Source organism: Odocoileus virginianus, chromosome X (assembly GCF_023699985.2).
Source record: "Odocoileus virginianus isolate 20LAN1187 ecotype Illinois chromosome X, Ovbor_1.2, whole genome shotgun sequence".
Taxonomy (NCBI): Eukaryota; Metazoa; Chordata; class Mammalia; order Artiodactyla; family Cervidae; genus Odocoileus; species Odocoileus virginianus.
In genome coordinates, this window is record NC_069708.1 from 10,757,904 (window position 1) to 10,776,381 (window position 18,478).

An 18,478-nucleotide genomic window follows, 5' to 3' on the forward strand; every position below is an offset into this window, starting at 1 on the left:
AAATTGCATTGTGTGTGTTGTGTGTGTGAGCTGTTCTTTTGAGTGAATGCACATCTACTAGATTGTTTGATTAAGCAGGAAACTCCATATAGATAGTTCACATATTATATCTTTACATACAAACTACAATTCTTTGATTCTGCCAATATTTAATGAGGGCCTTCTCTATGCCAAGCCCTGGTCAAACAAAGACTTGAAAGAAGTGAAAGAATTAGGCTTGAGAGCGTCTCTTGCAAGGTTGTCATCCATGCTGGGACAGCACTGATGTTTAGCAAATACATTATGGGAAGGCGTTGGAATCACTTTATATTGAAATCACTTAAATCAAGGACCACCATCTGCATAGTCAGTGCCCTTGCTTCACCAGAGTCTGAAAGATCTTTAGAGCAGCCAGTGCAAAGACCCTGAGGTGGGAGCATATGTGGTGTGTTCAAGGAAGAACAGGGAGGCCTGTGTGGCTGTTATGAGTGAACAAAGGGAGGGGTACGAGAAAATGAGTTCAGAGGGGAAGTAGGGCCAGATGGGCCATGTGGACTCTTTTTGCACTTTGGCATTTACTCTGAAGAAGATGGCAGCAGTTGGAGAATTTTCAGCAGACTAGTGACATGATCTGGCTTCTGTTTATGCTGGATCTGAGGGCTGTGCTGAGAAGAGCCAGTTGGAACAAGAGTGGAAGCCAGAAGGCTGGTTAGGAAGGAGTCCATAGTATTACTGCAGGAGGTGTTACTGGGCTTTGGAACATGAAGATAGATGTGGAGATTGTGAACGACAAGATTCTACAGATATTTTTCATGAAGAGTCCAAAGGCATTCAGACAGATTGAAGAAGAAGAAGAAGAAGTGTATTTAAACAGTTTTAGTCTAAATTAAACTTGTTGATAAGATAAAAGGCCTATTTAAATTTTCGTCTGTATTTATACTTCGCTCCACAAACAGTATTGTTCAGTAGCCAGAAAAGTGCTTGCACAGTTGGTGACTGTACTCACTTCTCTGGCAGCCTAAAAAGGGATAGCATTCAAAATATTTAGAAACTGGTATGTCAGGGGCACTGAGCCATCAGAACAGACCCTGGTGCAAGATTGGGCAGCATCCTGAGGGCCCTCCCAGGCCATGCAGTAACCTGGATTGTGGGGAGAGCTAGGGTTGTGGAGGACAGGAGCACAGGAAGAAGGCGTGGACTGGGAGTTGCCCTGCTCACCAACTGATCCAGAAGTATTAAAAAAAATGTCAACAGCTGGTACAGCTCTGCTAGTGGGAAGCAGCAGACTGTCAGTCCAATAATTAGTAAGTTAGTCAAGTTTGTTCTCAAAACAAGGCTTATCTTCCTAAGTACCATCACTGGCAGTGGGGGGTAAGGAGGGAGCTCCCTTCTCATGTACTACATATCTACAGCCTTTAGATGAATATTTTTTTTTAATTTTAAGAACTTTAAACCATTAAATTGCAATTGATTTCCAATGTTGTTACTTTCTGCTATCCAGCAAAGTGATTCAGTTATACACATATATGCAATCTTTTTTAGATTCTTTTCCATTATGCTTTATCATAAGAGACTGACTTGTTGTTTATCCATTCCGCATATAATGGCTTACATCTGCTAACCCCAGTCTCCAACTCCATCCCTCCCCCCAAACCCTCTCTCTTGGCAACCACAAGTATGTTCTCTGTGTGTACGATTCTGTTTTCTGTTTTGTAGACAGGTTCATTTGTCATATTTTAGATAAGATTTGTTGTTCTGACTTACTTCACTCACTGTGATAAACTCTCAGTGCATCCAGGTTGCAACAAATATATGAATATTTCTTTATTAAACAACACCTGCGCTCTGCTTAGTGGCTCAGTCATGTCCAACTGTTTGTGACTCCAGGGACTGTAGCCCGCCAGGCTCCTCTGTCCATGGGGATTCTCCAGACAAGAATACTGGGGAGGGTTGCCATGCCCTTCTCCATGGGATCTTTCCAACCCAGGGATCGAACCCAGGTCTCCCACATTGCAGGCAGATTCTTTACCATCTGAGCCACAAGGGAAGCCCTAGATATTCCCCAATAAAAAATTCCTGTGATTGAGTGAGTAGACATATGTATTGATATATATAGGCTCAGATGGTAATGAATCCCCCTGCAGTGCAGGAGACCTGGGTTCCATGTTCCCTGATTTGGGAAGATCCCCTGGAGAAGGGCATGGCAACCCACTCTAGTATTCTTGCTTGGGAAATCCCATTGACAGAGGAGCCTGACAGGCTACAATCCATGGAGTCACAGAGTTGGACACGACTGAGCGACTAACACACACATATGGTGCTTGTGCTAATCTCATGCTTGTATTCTAACTGATATAGCTAGTCTTTTCTAAAAGAAAAAGAGGCACAAAGAGAAATACTTTCTGCTGAATAAACTTAGTGCAGCACAGTACTTTATGAAGCATATTTGCTCTTTCATGATGAAGAAAAGACCCATATAGAGTTACATGATGATCAACTTAACAATTTTCTCAATTTCTCCCACTTCTCAGCATCTCTTTATTTCAGTGTTCTTGTCTGCTTTAGCATCTGAGAAGTACCTTTTTAAAATGGAAAATTCTTAGAACATGAAAATCTCTAACCTGTGCTCTGCTATGATATAACTTATTAATTTTAGACCTCACATCCTGAATCCCCAGGGTATGTGTTACATACTGTGCAATATTAATTGGCCTATTAGTGCTCAATATTAATGTTATTCCCAGGGTGCCAGTTGGAAAATTTACCGTCACTGTTAATTGCTGCTAAGGAAGTTGGTCTTGCTTCATTGGAGGAATCCATGTGTGACCACCTTTTTGAATAGGTGGCAATTAGAAAAGTTAGGACTTATATTCCTCCTGCTACAGGCAGTATGTGTTGGCAAATACTCAAAGACCAAATCCAATCTATATTGGAGTTGCATTGATTTGCATTTCTATCTTTCTGAAATGAGTTCATTAACATTGCCTCAGTGCCTAAGTAATGAGGTAAATGTAGGGCACCAAGAAGGGGATTCCTTTCTCTAGGACATTTAAAGACAGTTTTTGACTGTTTTTGGAAGGGGCAACTGAAGAGTCTCTTTTAGGTTCAATCATATCACATCATGGTGTCATTTGCATGGACACTTAACCTTAGTCCAGTTCTCAGAAGTGCAAAACTGGTTTAATACTTAAGTGAACTTGGAACAATGCAATTGTCAAGCCCCTGTGGGCACAGGCAAAGTTGGGACAGAATTTTCCTTTATAATGAAATTAAGTGTCACTGTTAGTGGGAATTTAAGTTGGTGTAGTCACTGGAAAATAGAGGTTCCTTAGAAAACTGAAAATAGAGTTACTATATGATCCACCAATCCCACTCCTGGGCATATATCCAGATAAAACTATAATTGAAAAAGATACATGCACCCCTATAGCATAGCAGCACTGTTCACAATAGGCAAAACGTGAAAACAACCCATATGTCCATGAAGAGATGAATGAATAAAGAAGTTGTGATATGTATACACAGTGGAATATTACTCAGCCATAAAAAGAACAAAATAATGCCATTCATAGCAACATGAATGCAACTAGATCATACTATGTGATGTTAGATAAATACCATGTGATATCACTTATATGTGGTATCTAAAACATGGCACAAATGAACTTATTTGCAAAACAGAAACAGACTTGCAGAGAACAGACTTGTGGTTGTCACGGGGGAGGGAAAGGGATGGACTAGGAATTTGGGGTTGGTAGATGCAAGCTATTACATTTAGAATGGATAAATAAGAAGATCCTACTATATAGTATAGGTAACTATTTCACTATCTTGTGATAAACCATAGTAGAAAAGAATATAAATAAGAAGGTATGTATTGTGTAACTGAGTCACTTTGCTATAGAGCAGAGATTTTCACAACATTGTAAGCCAACTATACTTCAATAAAAGAATTTAAAAAAGAGAAAACATAAAGTGTTAGACTGAATACCATTACATGAACAAGCAAGTAGATGCTGCTGCTGCTGCTTCTAAGTCGCTTCAGTCGTGTCCGACTCTGTGCAACCCCATAGACGGCAGCCCACCAGGCTCCCCCATCCCTGGGATTCTCCAGGCAAGAACACTGGAGTGGGTTGCCATTTCCTTCTCCAGCACATGAAAGTGAAAAGTTAAAGTGAAGTCGCTCGGTCGTGTCCGACTCTTAGCGACCCCATGGACTGCAGCCTAGCAGGCTCCTCCGTCCATGGGATTTTCCAGGCAAGAGTACTGGAGTGGGGTGCCATTGCCTTCTCCAAGCAAGTAGATACCCACCCACCCCCCAAAAAACCCACCTTTTCCTATAAGCAGGGAAGTCTCCACTCTTTATCCTTTTATGAACATTAATAAGTGTCTTGCATGAAATTTTATTGCCATAATGATGTAGGAGGACTTCCCGGGTGGTCCAGTAGTTAAGAATAAGCCTTCCATTGCAGGGAATGAGGGTTCGATCCCTGGTCTGGGAGCTAACATTCTGCATGCAGTGTGGCAACTAATCCCATGTACTGCAACTAGAGAGCCCAAGTGCCATAATGAAGATCCTGTGTTGCCACTGTTAAGACCCAACACAGCCAGATAAATAAATTTAATAAAATAATGAAAAACTTAAAGTAAATAATGATGTGAGCAACCATATTCTGATCATCCAGCCTATGAGATGGGCAGGGTGGCATGCTTTTCTGTTAAGTGAGGGGTGGTGAAAGTAAGGCGTGGTTGAGGAGAGAGAGTGTGGAGAATGAGGGCAAACGTGGAAGCAAGAGTTCTAACCCTGAGTACTACTCTGAGGGTGTGAAGCTTGCCATATTCATACACATAGTTCATGTAAGTTTGGAGGTTCTTACACCATCTTTACTGAAAACCTTATAACATTCACTAATTTTGTGAACAAATAATTATTTCAGACACCTTTTGTGCTAGTTAGCAAAACTCTTGGTAGATATTTTTGAGAGTATTGAAGTAAGTTTTAGAGTTATATGGACTCCTGTTGAGGGTTCTCTAGGTGTCAACTGGCTCCTCTTGAAGAATAAGATAGATATGGTTATACTGGTAGATGGAAGTATTTGGAAGTCAATTACAGTCAATATTATGTGTATATTTCCATTTCTACTTTGTGAGAAGGAGCGTGGTTTTGAAAATTCCACCGATTTGGCTGCCATTGAAAGCACCTCTGAGGACCTCACAAGGACTCATCGCCGAAAACCTTCCAGCACACCATCCATAGCAGTGTCCCGGGCCTCCCTCTCCTCAGGTGAGTATTTCCAACCTGACTGCTCTGTTGTGAAAATGACTAAATCAGGTGAAACTGACTGCCTGGTGTGGGTTTAAATGTATGTTTCATGCCTTTGAAAATAATCATCCACTCTTTGACCCATGGTGTTCGGCCCACTCCATAAGAACTGTTGAAATGTGGACCCATGTGATGCCTTGAGCCCCTTGCAAAATATGTGAATTTTGGATTTGATAAGCGTATACAGTCATGGGGTTTCCCAGATAGTGCAGTGGTGAAGAATCTGCTTGCCAAGGCAGGAGACGTGGGTTCGATCCCTAGAGGAGGAAATGGCAATCCACTCCAGTATTCTTGCCTGGGAAATCCCCTGGACAGAGGAGCCTGGTGGGCTACAGTCCATAGGATCTTAAAGAGCCAGACCTGACTGACAGAGCTGAGAAGTCAGTAGAGGAGTTCAGGAAATATAATTGGCTCATTTAATACAAAAGATAAAGACATGTGCCCAGAATTCAAGGAAATGGTAGTACCATTGACACATCGATCAGAAGTGCCCTGTATCTAGACAGATGAATCATTATTCCCTGGTTTAAATAAGGCCTTCTTTGCAAGCAGCATTAAGGGATTATTAATAACCCCTTTCATTTGTATGATCCCTTCAAAAATATTGTTTCACTTTAGCATCACAACAACCCCTGTGAAACAGATATTATTTTATGGTGTAATTTTATTACCTTTGAATAAGGAAACTCTTCAGAGAAATATGTTATAATTAAGAACTTTATGTCCCATGTGTAGATTTGAAATCATGACAAGGTCCCCAGAAGGAAGAAATCACCAGTTATCTAATGCTAATGCTGACATAAAGCCTAAGGCTGGATTCTCTGTGCTGAGTTGGGGGTGTCTCTCCAAGACAAGTCACTCCCAAAGAGTTGGCTAAATATGCGTGGCTATTATTGCATTTTGTTTAGGACTAGAAAATCGGTTCTCTAGTTCAATGAATAATTTTAAACTAGCCTAGAAGCCAACCTCATGGAGCATATTTCTACCACTCATGCTCATATTTAGTTGTTCAGTTGTGTCCAACTCTTTGCAACCTCATGGGCTGTAACTCGCCAGGCTCCTCTGTCCATGGGATTTCCCAGGCAAGAATATTGGAGTGGGTTGCCATTTCCTCCTCCAGGGGATCTTCTTGACTCAGGTATTGAACCCATGTCTCCTGTGTCTCCTGCATTGGCCGACGACTTCTTTACCACTGAGCCATTTGAGAAGCCCCTTCATTTCTCCTCTTACTAGTTACTCAGTCGCTCCTGTAGATTGAGTACATACTCTGTGTCTGGCGCTCTGCTGAGCAGTTCTGTGCTATTTCATTTATCATTTCACTCTTAATCAGTTACTCTCTTCAGTCTTTCTCATTTAGAAGCAAGTATTCTCTCTCAGCAGGGTTTTGACATAGAAGTCTTTTATGGAAATGAACTGTTGATAAGCTATCCGCAGCATTACTGAGCTTTGCATTTTTCTTTATATGTTTAAAAGCAAGAAATTCTGATGAAAGAATGTTCTGGTGTGCAAAGAAATAGAACTTACTTGCAATTTCCCTACAGCCACTCCCTTTTTGTGTGAAAAGAACTCACATCATTTCATTGCATTTTTTTTTCATTTCATTGCATTTTATGTCAGATATAAAAACATAATGTATGCGTGCATGCTCAGCCATGTCCGACTCTGCGATCCCATGGGCTGTAGCCCACCAGGCTCCTCTGTCCAGGAAATAGACAATAGATTCTCTAATAAATAAGGAATACTTAATGTTTTATTTTTTTTCTAAGCTTAATGGTCCATTCTTTGAGAGTTTGCCAAGGTTTTTGAGCACAATAAAATTCTTAAATAGCTTACAAATTGATCATGTTATAGTAGTAGAACATTTGCCTTCCTATGCTCAAAGGAGAAATGTACAGATCAGTGTTGGTAAGTCAGTCCAAGAAACTTTCAAAATACTGTTAATAAATGGTAGCATGTTAGCATAGACAGTATGAGTTTCTGACTGTTGTTTTCATGACACTATCTATGCCCTATTGGAATTGGAAAGAATTGGAATAACAATGAAACATTTGCAATGAGAAGTGAAACCTTCTAACAAAACAAGATGATTCCCTTATTCCCCTTTCCTTCCTGCAGACCGGAGTCGATCTGAGTTAGATTTGAGCGGGTCATTTACAGAAGACTTAGAGGATACTGTAAGCATAAGGAGCAAATCTGTCCCTGGGGCTTTAGACAAAGACTTGGTAAGTTGGATATGGAAGAGTGCCTAATGGTCATGAAGAAAGGGCACAGGCTTATTCCAAACCTGTCCACTTTCGGGGAGGATGAGTTGAGAGTGAAGTGAGGATATACAATCATTTCTTCCTATTAGTCTTCACAACTAACATAAAAACAAATATGATTTAGAAAAGGTAACAGGTGATCAGGTAAATGAGTGACGAGTATCTCTAAGAAAACACCTGTTGGGGATTTCAGTTCCTGGTTAAAAGCATGTCACTTAATCTAAACCCAGAAAAAGTAAGGAATCCTAACGTTTCCTAAATCCAACATTACTAGACTTATCTGACCATAGGTTTTATAGGAACACTTCTACATCTCACGTTATCCCCCTAAACTGTCTTCTCAATTGAGACTAACTTAAGTGAAATTTAATGTTTAAGGTAAAGTCATTCATGAAATGAGAACATTGAATTAAATTATTGTGAAGGTTCTAATATTCTGAAATTCCTATTTCTACAATATCTATAATCCAATTTGAACTCTTTGGATGAAAGATAAGACAAATGCTAAATGACATTATTACAATTTTTCTGACACAAAACAGGAAACTTAGTTCTAACACTCAATGTTATTTACTATAGTAATAAAAATACAAAGTATTTGTAAATCTACCACAAAAGGGCAGCGGTGGCAGTGGGCAATGAGAGCAAATGGTTTCAAAGCTTACTTGGTATTCAGCCTTTATTTTTTATCATTATGATTTTTTTTGGTATTCAGCCTTTAAAGAACAGATATTTCCAATGTTATTAAACTATTACTGATCATATAAAATCTTCTGAAAATCTTCAAATTCATGATATGAAGCCATTTTATATAACCTGAATATTCAAACTTGATTTTAAAAATAGTTTAAAAAAAGAAAGCTACAAAGTAAATTAATTTATAAATATATACAGAAAACTTGAATATATACACAAATCTAGCAGTGAATCAAAAATATTGCAATAAGTAAGTTTTATTCTAGGTTTGAATGGAAAAATTAATCTCTATAAGAATATCTTTTACATAATTAATATTTCACTATATTAAAGTAGAAAATAAAAACTACATCAATAGATGCGGAAAACTTTTTAAAAAGAGAATGTAATTTGAACAGGATGCATAATACTAGCTTCACCCAGGGTGAGAAGGAGGACCAGGGAAGAGAGGAGAAACCAAAAAGAAAGGTATCCTTAAATTAAAAAAAAAGAAAATAGTATGTATGATATAATCCATTTATCTGTGTGTATATGTACCCTGTTCATCAAAGATTATTGAAATTTGATTATTAATATGTGAGTGGAGATACAAGTTTTTTTTATCTATATTGCTTGAAATTTTTACTATAAAAATGTACTATTTAAATAGCCAGGGGATAAAAAAGTGGGGAAAGAAAAGTAGAATCTGGAATTTTGGATAAGAAACCAATATGTAAAATAGTTTATTCTATTGGAGAGATTTTCAATATACATTTCCGTGTCTTAACAGTATATATACATACACAGGCATGCATTAATGTGCGCACACACACACACATACACACGCAAATGCACTTCAACTTTTCAAATTAAAAAGTAAGTACTTTGCTCAAAGTGAATCACTTTAGTGAGCAGGGAAGGAGGGATTGAACGCCCAGATCTGTGTGATTCCACATTTCATGGTCTTTCCATAAAGCAAGCATCACTAGGAAGGAGGGCCCAATCTTCAGATGGTTGTAATTCAGGTCGAATGGAGAGCAATAGAGCAAAACCTAGGAATGAAGTTTTTTTAGATATTTGTATCTGATATTTCAAGTATTTAAAAGCAGTGTTTTCAAATATTGTATATTAATGCATATATTTGAAATCTAGATGGACGATACTGACGAATCTGTTCACAGAGCCACAGTAGAGACACAGACATAGATAATAGGCTTATGGACAAGGGTGGGGGAGAAGAGGGAGAGGGTGAGATGAATGGAGACAGGAGCATGCATACTTATACACTAACATAGGTAAAATAGATAGCTGATGGGAATTTGCTGTAATAACTCAGGGAACTCAAAGTGGGGCTCTGTAATAACCTAGAGGAGTGGGAATGGGCGGGAGGTGGGAGGGAGATTCAAGAGGGAGCGGACGTATGTACATCTATGGTTAATTCATTTTGATGTATGACAGAAATAAAATCAGTGTCATAAAGCAATCATAAATCAATTATAAATAAAGATTTTAAAAAGTTGTTTTGTAAGTGAAAAGACTTTCTAGGAAAGACACCAAGCTACTGATTTTATTCCCCCGCATCCTTCCTTAGGATTCCTTGGAAGAGATGGAAGATGGCATTGATGACTTAGTGTCCTCCCAGTTTTCTTCAAATACCCACAGTCTAGCGAGTGGCCTGTCAACAGTAAGCAATTCTTGAGCATGCACTGGAATTTTCTTCTTTCTCTTGTTGATTTTCTTTGCATTTCCAAAGAAGAGAATCCAAAGAACTTCCAAAGAAGTTCTTGGAAAACGCAGGATCATGAATTAAAGTTATTATAGTCTCCTGCTTGCCTTTTGTCCAAAGAGTACCTTTTATTCAAATTTTGTGGGGGCTTTTCCTAAGGCTCCTGATTCCTACTTTAAAAAAACCTCTCCCCACCACGTTTTAAAGCCTCATCACTCCCTAGTTCAGGCTCTCATCAGCTGAACCCTCTGAATTATCTCAGTTCTTAGTTGGTAAATTTCCCTGCTGCCATTCTCTCAGTTCCTCAGATGTCCTCCTTCCTACCACCAGTCACTTTCCTCACTTTCCTTAAACACATAGCCAAGTAACTTTCTTTCTTATTCGTACATCAAGTCCATAACTTCCCACTCCTACAGAATAACGTCCCATCTTACTTTGGTGTTTGAACCCTTCTTTGAGAGGGCTTTACGTGCCCCTGGGTCTTTTTATCTATCTGTATGCCTCCAAGTCTTTTCTTGGTGTCTTTTATTTCCGTCTGTTGCTCTAATATGCTTTTCTCTTTTGACCTTTGGGCGACTTCCTTAAAGAATTCTCAAGCAGGCTCTGACAGGAAATGGACCTACCTAAGTGTGCCTGATGCTGACTCAGACACTGTGAGTGTTCAACCTTTCCTTTTTCTTTTTTTCAATCGTTCTTCATGGATTTCATGGTACAGAAAATCTCATTAGCTAGCCAACTCTTCCAGCCTTTCTGACTCATGTACCATTAACCAGCAATCCTCTTTTAAAAGTTAAATAATATAATCAGAATCCAGGTATTCCAAAGAAAACACATTTTTTAAACATTAGAATCTGTGGACTAGAGAAAAGATACATGGTCCAGAATGGTTTACTATGAACAAGGCACCTTTTCATAGGATTCTCCAGGCAAGAATACTGGAGTGGGTAGCCATTCCCTTCTCCAGGGTATCTTTCCAACCCAGGGACCCAGCAGATTCTTTACCATCTGAGCCACCAGGGAAGCCCCTTAGAATAAACATCTCTATTTAAATCACAGAACTGGCTTGGTTAAAAGCTTAGTTTGGTTAGTAGTAAGATTCTTGTAACTTCAGTTTCTTCCAAGCTTCTGCAATAGTGGGTTCTTAAACTGAATTTTCTATGTACGGATCTCATGCTTTAACAGAGAATCCTCTTTGAAGGACTGGCTACAGAAGGATGTGGTATAGATACAAGTAAGTGACCCAAGGGGTCCGTACGTTATGGTGCAGAGGTTCTCAGACTAAAAATCTGGAAATCTTTTGCTTTGCTGTCAACAAAAAAAATTAATCAGTCGATCTAAGAAAGTAATGGGAAATTCTATTGGCTCCATATTGAAGATTATAACCTGGGAACAGCATCTCAGCTCCAAGAACTGTTCTGCCCATAGAAGTCAAGCACAGTTATATGTTTTTTTGAGACAAAGGGGCTATATATTAAATGATATGTTACTGACGGTTTACACAATTCAGATCTAAGCATCATTGTGTCCCCTTATAAGAGTGTAGGAGGAATACTGTCTTTTAAGGAGTTGTCTTATGGGTGCTCGAAGGATGTTGTTGTTTACGGCTGAGCAGGTATTCTTGCTGATGAGGAAGGTCTGGTAGACACATACTGCAGATACATAATGCACAGTAGAGGGGAGCGAGGAGGCCAAAGGGCAGATGAACTTTTTCATGTTCAAATTTTTCTTGGGGAATTCTCTGGTGGTCCAGTGGTTAGGACTCCACACTTTCATTGCTGAGGGCCCAGGTTGGTCAGGGAATTAAGATCCTGCAAGCCATGTTGTTCAGTGAAAACAAAAAAGAATGTTTAAATTTTTCAAGCTTTGCCATAAAATATGAACTTTATTTCACAATATTTTGGCACTGCCAATAATTTCTGTGAGCCAGACATGACTCATATGTGACATGAGGGGTTTGGGGCTTATTCTCAAGGCCCTTGAAACTCAAAGCATGGTCTGTTGACCAGCAACATGGAGTGACCTGAGACAGAGACTCTCAAAGGCTGTCAGTTTACAGAACCACTAGTGTCTCTGTGGTAATTTCATAACACTGCTAGGCCAAGTGAAAGTGAAGTCGCTCAGTCAGGTCCGACTGTTCGCGACCCCATGGATTGTAGCCTACCAGGCTCCTCAGTCCATGGAATTTTCCAGGCAAGAGTACTGGAGTGGGTTGCCATTTCCTTCTCCAGGGGATCTTCCCAACCCAGGGATCAAACCTGGGTCTTCCACTTTGCAGGCAGACGCTTTACCGTCTGAGCCACCTAGCCCAGTTATTAAATAGTTAGCTTGGAAAAAAAATAAGCACTGGTATCTTAACAACTTAATAGCCATTTGAAAATATAGTGCACAGTAACCATTTGAAAAAATAATATTTTTATTCCATTCTTCATTTCAGTCACTTCGTCGTGTCTGACTCTTTTCCATTCTTAAAGAGCCCCTGAGGTGATGTGTGGGCCTAATGGGGACTACATGAGTTGGCAGCAGCATTTTCATTTCCTTTTCCTCATGGATTTTTGTGCAGTACATGTTTTTTGTCATAGTTACTGCCTAAAACTCAGCTTCACATGGATAGGACTTTATTAAAAAGAAGAAAGTGGGGTTGAACGTTAACACTGTGAACTACTGTTTGCATGGTATCTAATAGTTGTCAGTGTTGTTTCCGTGGGAATTTTAAAATATCCTGCGGTGCCGCTTGTGAGTTGGGGCTGGTGCTCTGGGATGCCTTAACACACAGTTTGAGAACTGTGGACCTAGGAGTTTGTTAGAAAAGCAGAATCGCAAGGCTTCCCTGGTGGTCCGGTGGTTAATAATCGACCATGCAATGCAAGGGCCACTGGTTCAATCCCTGATCTGCAAAGATTCCACATGCTGCAAAGCAACTAAGCCCTTGCGTCACTACTATGGAGCCTGTTGCACTCTGGAGACCAGGAGCCACAACTTCTGAAGCCCGAGGGCCTAGAGCCTGAGCTCTGCAACAGATGAAACTACCGCAATGAGAAGCCCTGCACAGCGCAACTAGAGAGCAGCCTCTGCTCATTGCAACTAGAGAAACCCTGAGTGCAGCAACAAAGACCCACCACAGCCAAAAATAAATAAACAAACCTTAAAAAAAAAAAAAGAAGAAGAAGACAGAATCTCAGACTCCACCTGGTACTGTGTGGATTAGAACCTTCATTTTAACGAGACCCCCCCCAAGTGACCAGTAGGCAATTAAAGTTTGCAAAGACACCTGCTATCATGAAAATTCTGATGTTTGGTTTTAGGAATCGAGTAGACGACTTAGGTCACTCACTGGCTCTTTAAGTTTTAATTTCCAAATTATTATGGAATCCTTGGTTTGCTCTTGCCCTTGATTTAAGCTTGAAAGAGAGACTGGCCATATCACCCACTGCTTTTGGATCAGTCTCTACTTTGAGCAATTGAAGCAAGGTTATGACTTTTGTTTTATATATAAACAAAAAAATATATACAAGGTATGAGGTCTAACCTCTCTTTGTACTTACTATAGTCTTTACTTCCCAGTCGTTCACAGACAGGGCTTTTGAAATGCCTAGATCACTTCTGAACACCTTCCAGGTGGTCTTTTGTGACAGTTGTGTTGCTAAGACACAGAGTTCATGTTGCTGGCACTACAGGATAATTTTGTACGTTTAATTTAAAATGCATCTCTTGTTATTAGTGGCCCATCAGAACTTTCATTCGTTCTGGCACATTTGGACGGGGTTTCTTTCTGCATTTTAATTTTATTTACTGGCTGGTGTATTATTTTCTTGTTTAGCGTTCTGTTTGTGAGTTGCTATTTTATAGATGTGTAGAAAGCCACAGTCATATTAGTTACTAACCCTGTGGCCTCACAACTGGTCAGGGGAGTCCAGACAGCTGTGGGCAGTGATGTTCTCATGGCGTGCCCTTTTGGAAGATGCAGTTATGTTACAGAACCAATCTTGGGTCTGGTTGTCTGGGTACAGTAAAAGCAATCTACTGACACCAGGTTGTGGTGAAGGAAAGTGCAGTGTTTATTGTGTAGATGTCGAGGATGGCTGACTGGTGCTTGAAACCCCTCAAACTTCCTGAAGGGTTTCAGCAAAGCATTTCTAAAGGCCAGGAGAGGGTCGCAGGTCTCAGAGTATGTGATCAGCTTGTGCACAGTTCTCTGATTAGTTGATGATGATCAATCCTTAGGCTACAGAAGGTCTGGGGGCTATGTGCTCATGGTCATCAAATTGTTAATTTCTTCCATTTGATGCGGGTTGTAGCATCTGTAAAACAACTCAGGAAATGTGCATCAGATTCTATTAATATTATCTAGGTACTTCAGAGGCAATAAAGTAGAGGATAAAGGGGAGGGGCTACGTTGGGAAGGCCGCATATGGTCCTGCTGGGTTATAGTATGGCTTCTCAGAGACTTATGGGATGGAATACTCTATGTAGGTATCAGAGAGAGAAGCTCGTAGCTTATCCTTGCACAGAAATATGGGTTTTTTTTCCTTTGTCCTCATCAATGCATTCTAGAACTTGAAGTAGACTGACCTTGAGTCTCCCAGTGAAAGAGGAGAAAGCTACAGGGATGGGGAGAGGAGATGGAATGGAAATGCCTATGTCCCCACATTCATTAGAAGTGAATAAACAAAGGCTATTCACTAACCCAAAAAGGCAATGCATCCCCCCTCAGCGAGTGTCCTGCCTTCCTTACTAATGGTCCTAGACTTTGTCCTTTCTCAGGCTTGGATTTTATGCAACACCAGAAAAACAAGCCATCTTTTGCTTTCTTCCTTCACAGTAAGCTTCCCTGCTTACTTATAAACAACGGGAATTGTAATTGAATGGGGGGAGGTAGCTTCTGTGCAGAGATCACTAGCATAACCTGGGATGCCTCTTTTCATCTTGTTGATTCCAGACCAGCCTGAACAGCATGATGAGTGTTTACAGTGAGACAGGAGACTATGGCAACGTGAAGGTCAGCGGGGAAATCCTTTTGCACATCAGCTACAGCTACGAAACTGGCGGGCTCTACATTTTTGTCAAGAACTGCAGAAATCTGGCCATAGGAGATGAAAAGAAACAGAGGACAGATGCGTAAGCACATAGCATGTTCCCCAGACTGTTTCAGTCACTGCCCATGTGAATTACGTGTATGTGTCAGCCTGTGTGTTTCTTTTTCAGAAGCCTTTTAGCATTCATCTAGAATCAGAAGGTTGATCATCACTTTCTACCTCTGCCACACTTCTAAATATTCTCTGACATGCATGTATAATGGTTGCATTCGTAGTTACCTGAGTCTTATTTTATTTAAAAAAAATTTTTTTTTTTGGCTGCACATTATGGCTTGTGGGAATCTCATTTCCCTGGCCAGAGATTGAACCCAGGCCATGGCACTGAAAGTAGCAAATCCTCACCACTAGACCACCAGGAAACTCTTAAGATTTCAAAGAAGCTATTACTCAGCATGATTCAGGACTCACAGATTTGTAGTTCACACAGAGGCAGCTCTTTGTTATATAAGGCTAACACGTTGCACACCCCAGGCTGTATGAGAGTATCCTATTAATTTTTGTTCTGGGAAACCCTCCAGAAAAAATTACCAAGCTGTTTGCCCAATTGAACAACTTGAAAGGGCAATTATGAGGCTCTCAGGATTTCCAGGATCAGCCTGGGAGGGCAGGTAAGACCATGGGAAGGTAAGACCCAGGGCTTCCCAGGACCACTGCCAGTTTGGTGAGTCATTCTGAGGACTCACAGGTCTCCACAGACAGTCATAATCAGTAGAGGGAAAAGGCATATGTGGCAAAGTTCAAGAGAATCAAGGCTCAAGCTTCCAAGGACCTCTCCCAGTGGAGTCACATAGGATGTGCTTAAGTCCTCCAGCCACAAGTGGTGAAAACACATGGGGAGTGCTGTCTACCAGGGAAGCTCACTGAGAGACTCAACTGGTCACGTACCAAAATCCCAGTCTCCTACATGAAAGCAGGTGTTCAGCAGGAGCCATACTATTTCCACAAATATTTCTGGCACAGTGAGCCCCTTATTTCTGTTCCCAGAGTGATGAAAATCCTCCTGAAACCCAGGTTCTGCATGCTAGCCAAGAGCCAAACTTATAAACAGATATTTCGAATGAGAGCAGTCTCAGACCCGCTGTTTACCCTTTTTCTACATGATAGATAACCTAGCTTTAATACACAGCTCAGCAAATCTGTTTCCAAAACAGACAAATGAGTAGACAAATAGATTGGTCTGGTTACCTCCTTAGCTAAATATCAGAGAGCTTCAGGATTGGTATCATCAGTCTCAAAGGGATCATCTAAAGCCACAGTAGGTGGACTTCAGGACTCTGGTAGCATCTTTTACATTTCAGTCTTGTACATCTTGTGCATTTCTGAGTCTGCCATGATGCCCTGCTCCTGGGACTGCTCAAGGCCAGGTATTGGGGAGAATTGCTATTGTGACTTCAGGTTGTTAATTTCCTCTTTTTCACCATTTTCCTTCATTCACTCATTGACTCCACTCATCAGAAGTCCAGACATCTGAGTGGAGAGGAAAATTACCTCTATGATCAAGAGCACTTATCATAATAATAGATTATACTTATTCAGTAGTATAATATATTAGCTCCTTGTATGTGTCAGCTCATTTGATCCTTATCATCCCCTAAGTCATCATCCCAGGTTTGCAGATGATGAAACTGAGATACAGAGAGATTAAGTAAGATCTTGAGTTCCCCCAAACCATTGACACCTGGAGTAATTCAAACCCAGCTGGCTTGACTCTAGAACCCGCTCTCTTTACTACAAGAATTTACAACTTCTCTCTTATTGAAGGTCCAGAGTTATATTTCAAAATGTCCTGGTATGTAAACCACATTCTCTTTGGTTCTGTCTCTTATACTCACTAGCCTGTTTCTTTTACCCCTTTTATTCACTGAGGTCCCTGAGCATTTCTCTCAAAGTAGATGTTTCCCAAGGATTACTTTCATTTTTTTTTTATCATATACAGTTATGTCAAGTCATACCTTCTTCCTGATAAGTCCAGAAATAACAAGCGCAAGACCAAAATAAGAACAGGCACCAATCCAGAATTCAATGAAACCCTAAAGGTAAATCAATACTCTTTTCATGGTAACTTTAATGACTCGATTTACCTCATTGGTTTAGATGTAACTGTAAAGGATTTGCATGTCAAGGCTTATATGTATTTTAGAAAAGCAGAATGTGAGTCAGTTGGCTTTCTGTTTCTGGAAAAGAAAGCAATGTAAACCACTCTTAGTCTATTTCTCTGCTGCTCCCAAGATTACACTGGAAGTAGAGATTATCCAGGAAAATTACATCTGACTTGGTATCGATACCTCTTGTCCAAAAGTATGTTTCACCCTTGAGAAAATAATTTTTTTTCTAGTTCCCTGTAAAAGAAGTTTGTCCAAGTTTTGGCCCTAACTTAGCAGGTCACTCTATACATATTCATTGTTCTGCTAACGCAGCATTAAAATGTGCTGTTTCTTGTTAGGGTTTCAGAATTTGGCTAAATTTATGCATGTGGTTAATGAACAGTGGAGATGCAGGGCTAGATTTGAAAAATCTCAGAGACAGTGGCCTAGGTAAGATATAACCCAGGCCCCAATTCTAGAGACATTACTTTTTCCCATGGGCCTCCATGTAACCTCTTCCCTCACCCTGGACACAGTTGGCCTGGTAAGAAAGTTCCAAGGGGATGGGGATGTTGTTACTGCCAGTCGCAGGGTAACTTATGGATCTTGGAGCCAGAATGATGGAGTCATGGAGTCCACCACAGGAGGAAGTTGGCGAGTGGGGGCATGTGTCAGCAGGGTCATATGTGAAAGCAGGAGGCAGTATCAAGAGGGATCAAAGTGAAAAGGAATGAATATATGCAGAGGGTGAATCCAGCAGCCATGGCAGGATAGCAAAGATGAGCCGAAGCAGAGCAGATAAAGAGAATGACGTGGCAGATCTGGGAAGCAGGGCCAAAGTGAATCATGCCAGAAACAGCAAGGATGATGCTAATCCAAGATGAGGAATCAGTCAGTCTGAGGCATGTCTGAGGTGATATTTGCAGAGGACAATCAGGAGATTTTGAGGGGGTGTGGGTATGTGGCCCCAGATAATGTTCTGCTGGAAAAGGGAAAACCATGCCAGTGATATTTTCTTTCTGCTCAATCTATGTATATATTGATTTCACCCCTGCACTTAGGCTGAACTTTAGGAAGTTTGACATTTGCAAGTTTTTCACTGTCAAACTTTCCTGGATTTAGGTTTTATTATTCTAAATAAGACAGAGAAATTAGAGACTTGATACATTAAACCTGGCACTTACAAAGTAGCTGTTGACAAAATAATGAGGCAAGTAAAAAGCAAGTAAAGCTGAAAAGGGGACAGGCTTTATCACCTCACACTTTTTATATAATATCTGAAGTTTATCAAACCCCCATGAAAAGCTTGTCAATAGATCTTTCAGTGATAGGTCTCA

The 18,478-nt window shown here is 40.4% G+C and overlaps 1 protein-coding gene across 1 annotated transcript in view; it reads left to right on the top strand.

Moving 5' to 3' along the window:
* Nucleotides 1-18,478, top strand: part of SYTL5 (synaptotagmin like 5) — a 376,311-nt gene that overhangs the window by 327,320 nt on the left and 30,513 nt on the right. The window contains exons 17-22 of the mRNA XM_070461916.1: nucleotides 5,134-5,263; nucleotides 7,418-7,524; nucleotides 9,830-9,922; nucleotides 10,552-10,617; nucleotides 14,901-15,079; nucleotides 16,994-17,093. Of these exons, the coding sequence (XP_070318017.1) occupies nucleotides 5,134-5,263; nucleotides 7,418-7,524; nucleotides 9,830-9,922; nucleotides 10,552-10,617; nucleotides 14,901-15,079; nucleotides 16,994-17,093 (675 nt within the window). The remainder of the gene's footprint in view (nucleotides 1-5,133; nucleotides 5,264-7,417; nucleotides 7,525-9,829; nucleotides 9,923-10,551; nucleotides 10,618-14,900; nucleotides 15,080-16,993; nucleotides 17,094-18,478) is intronic.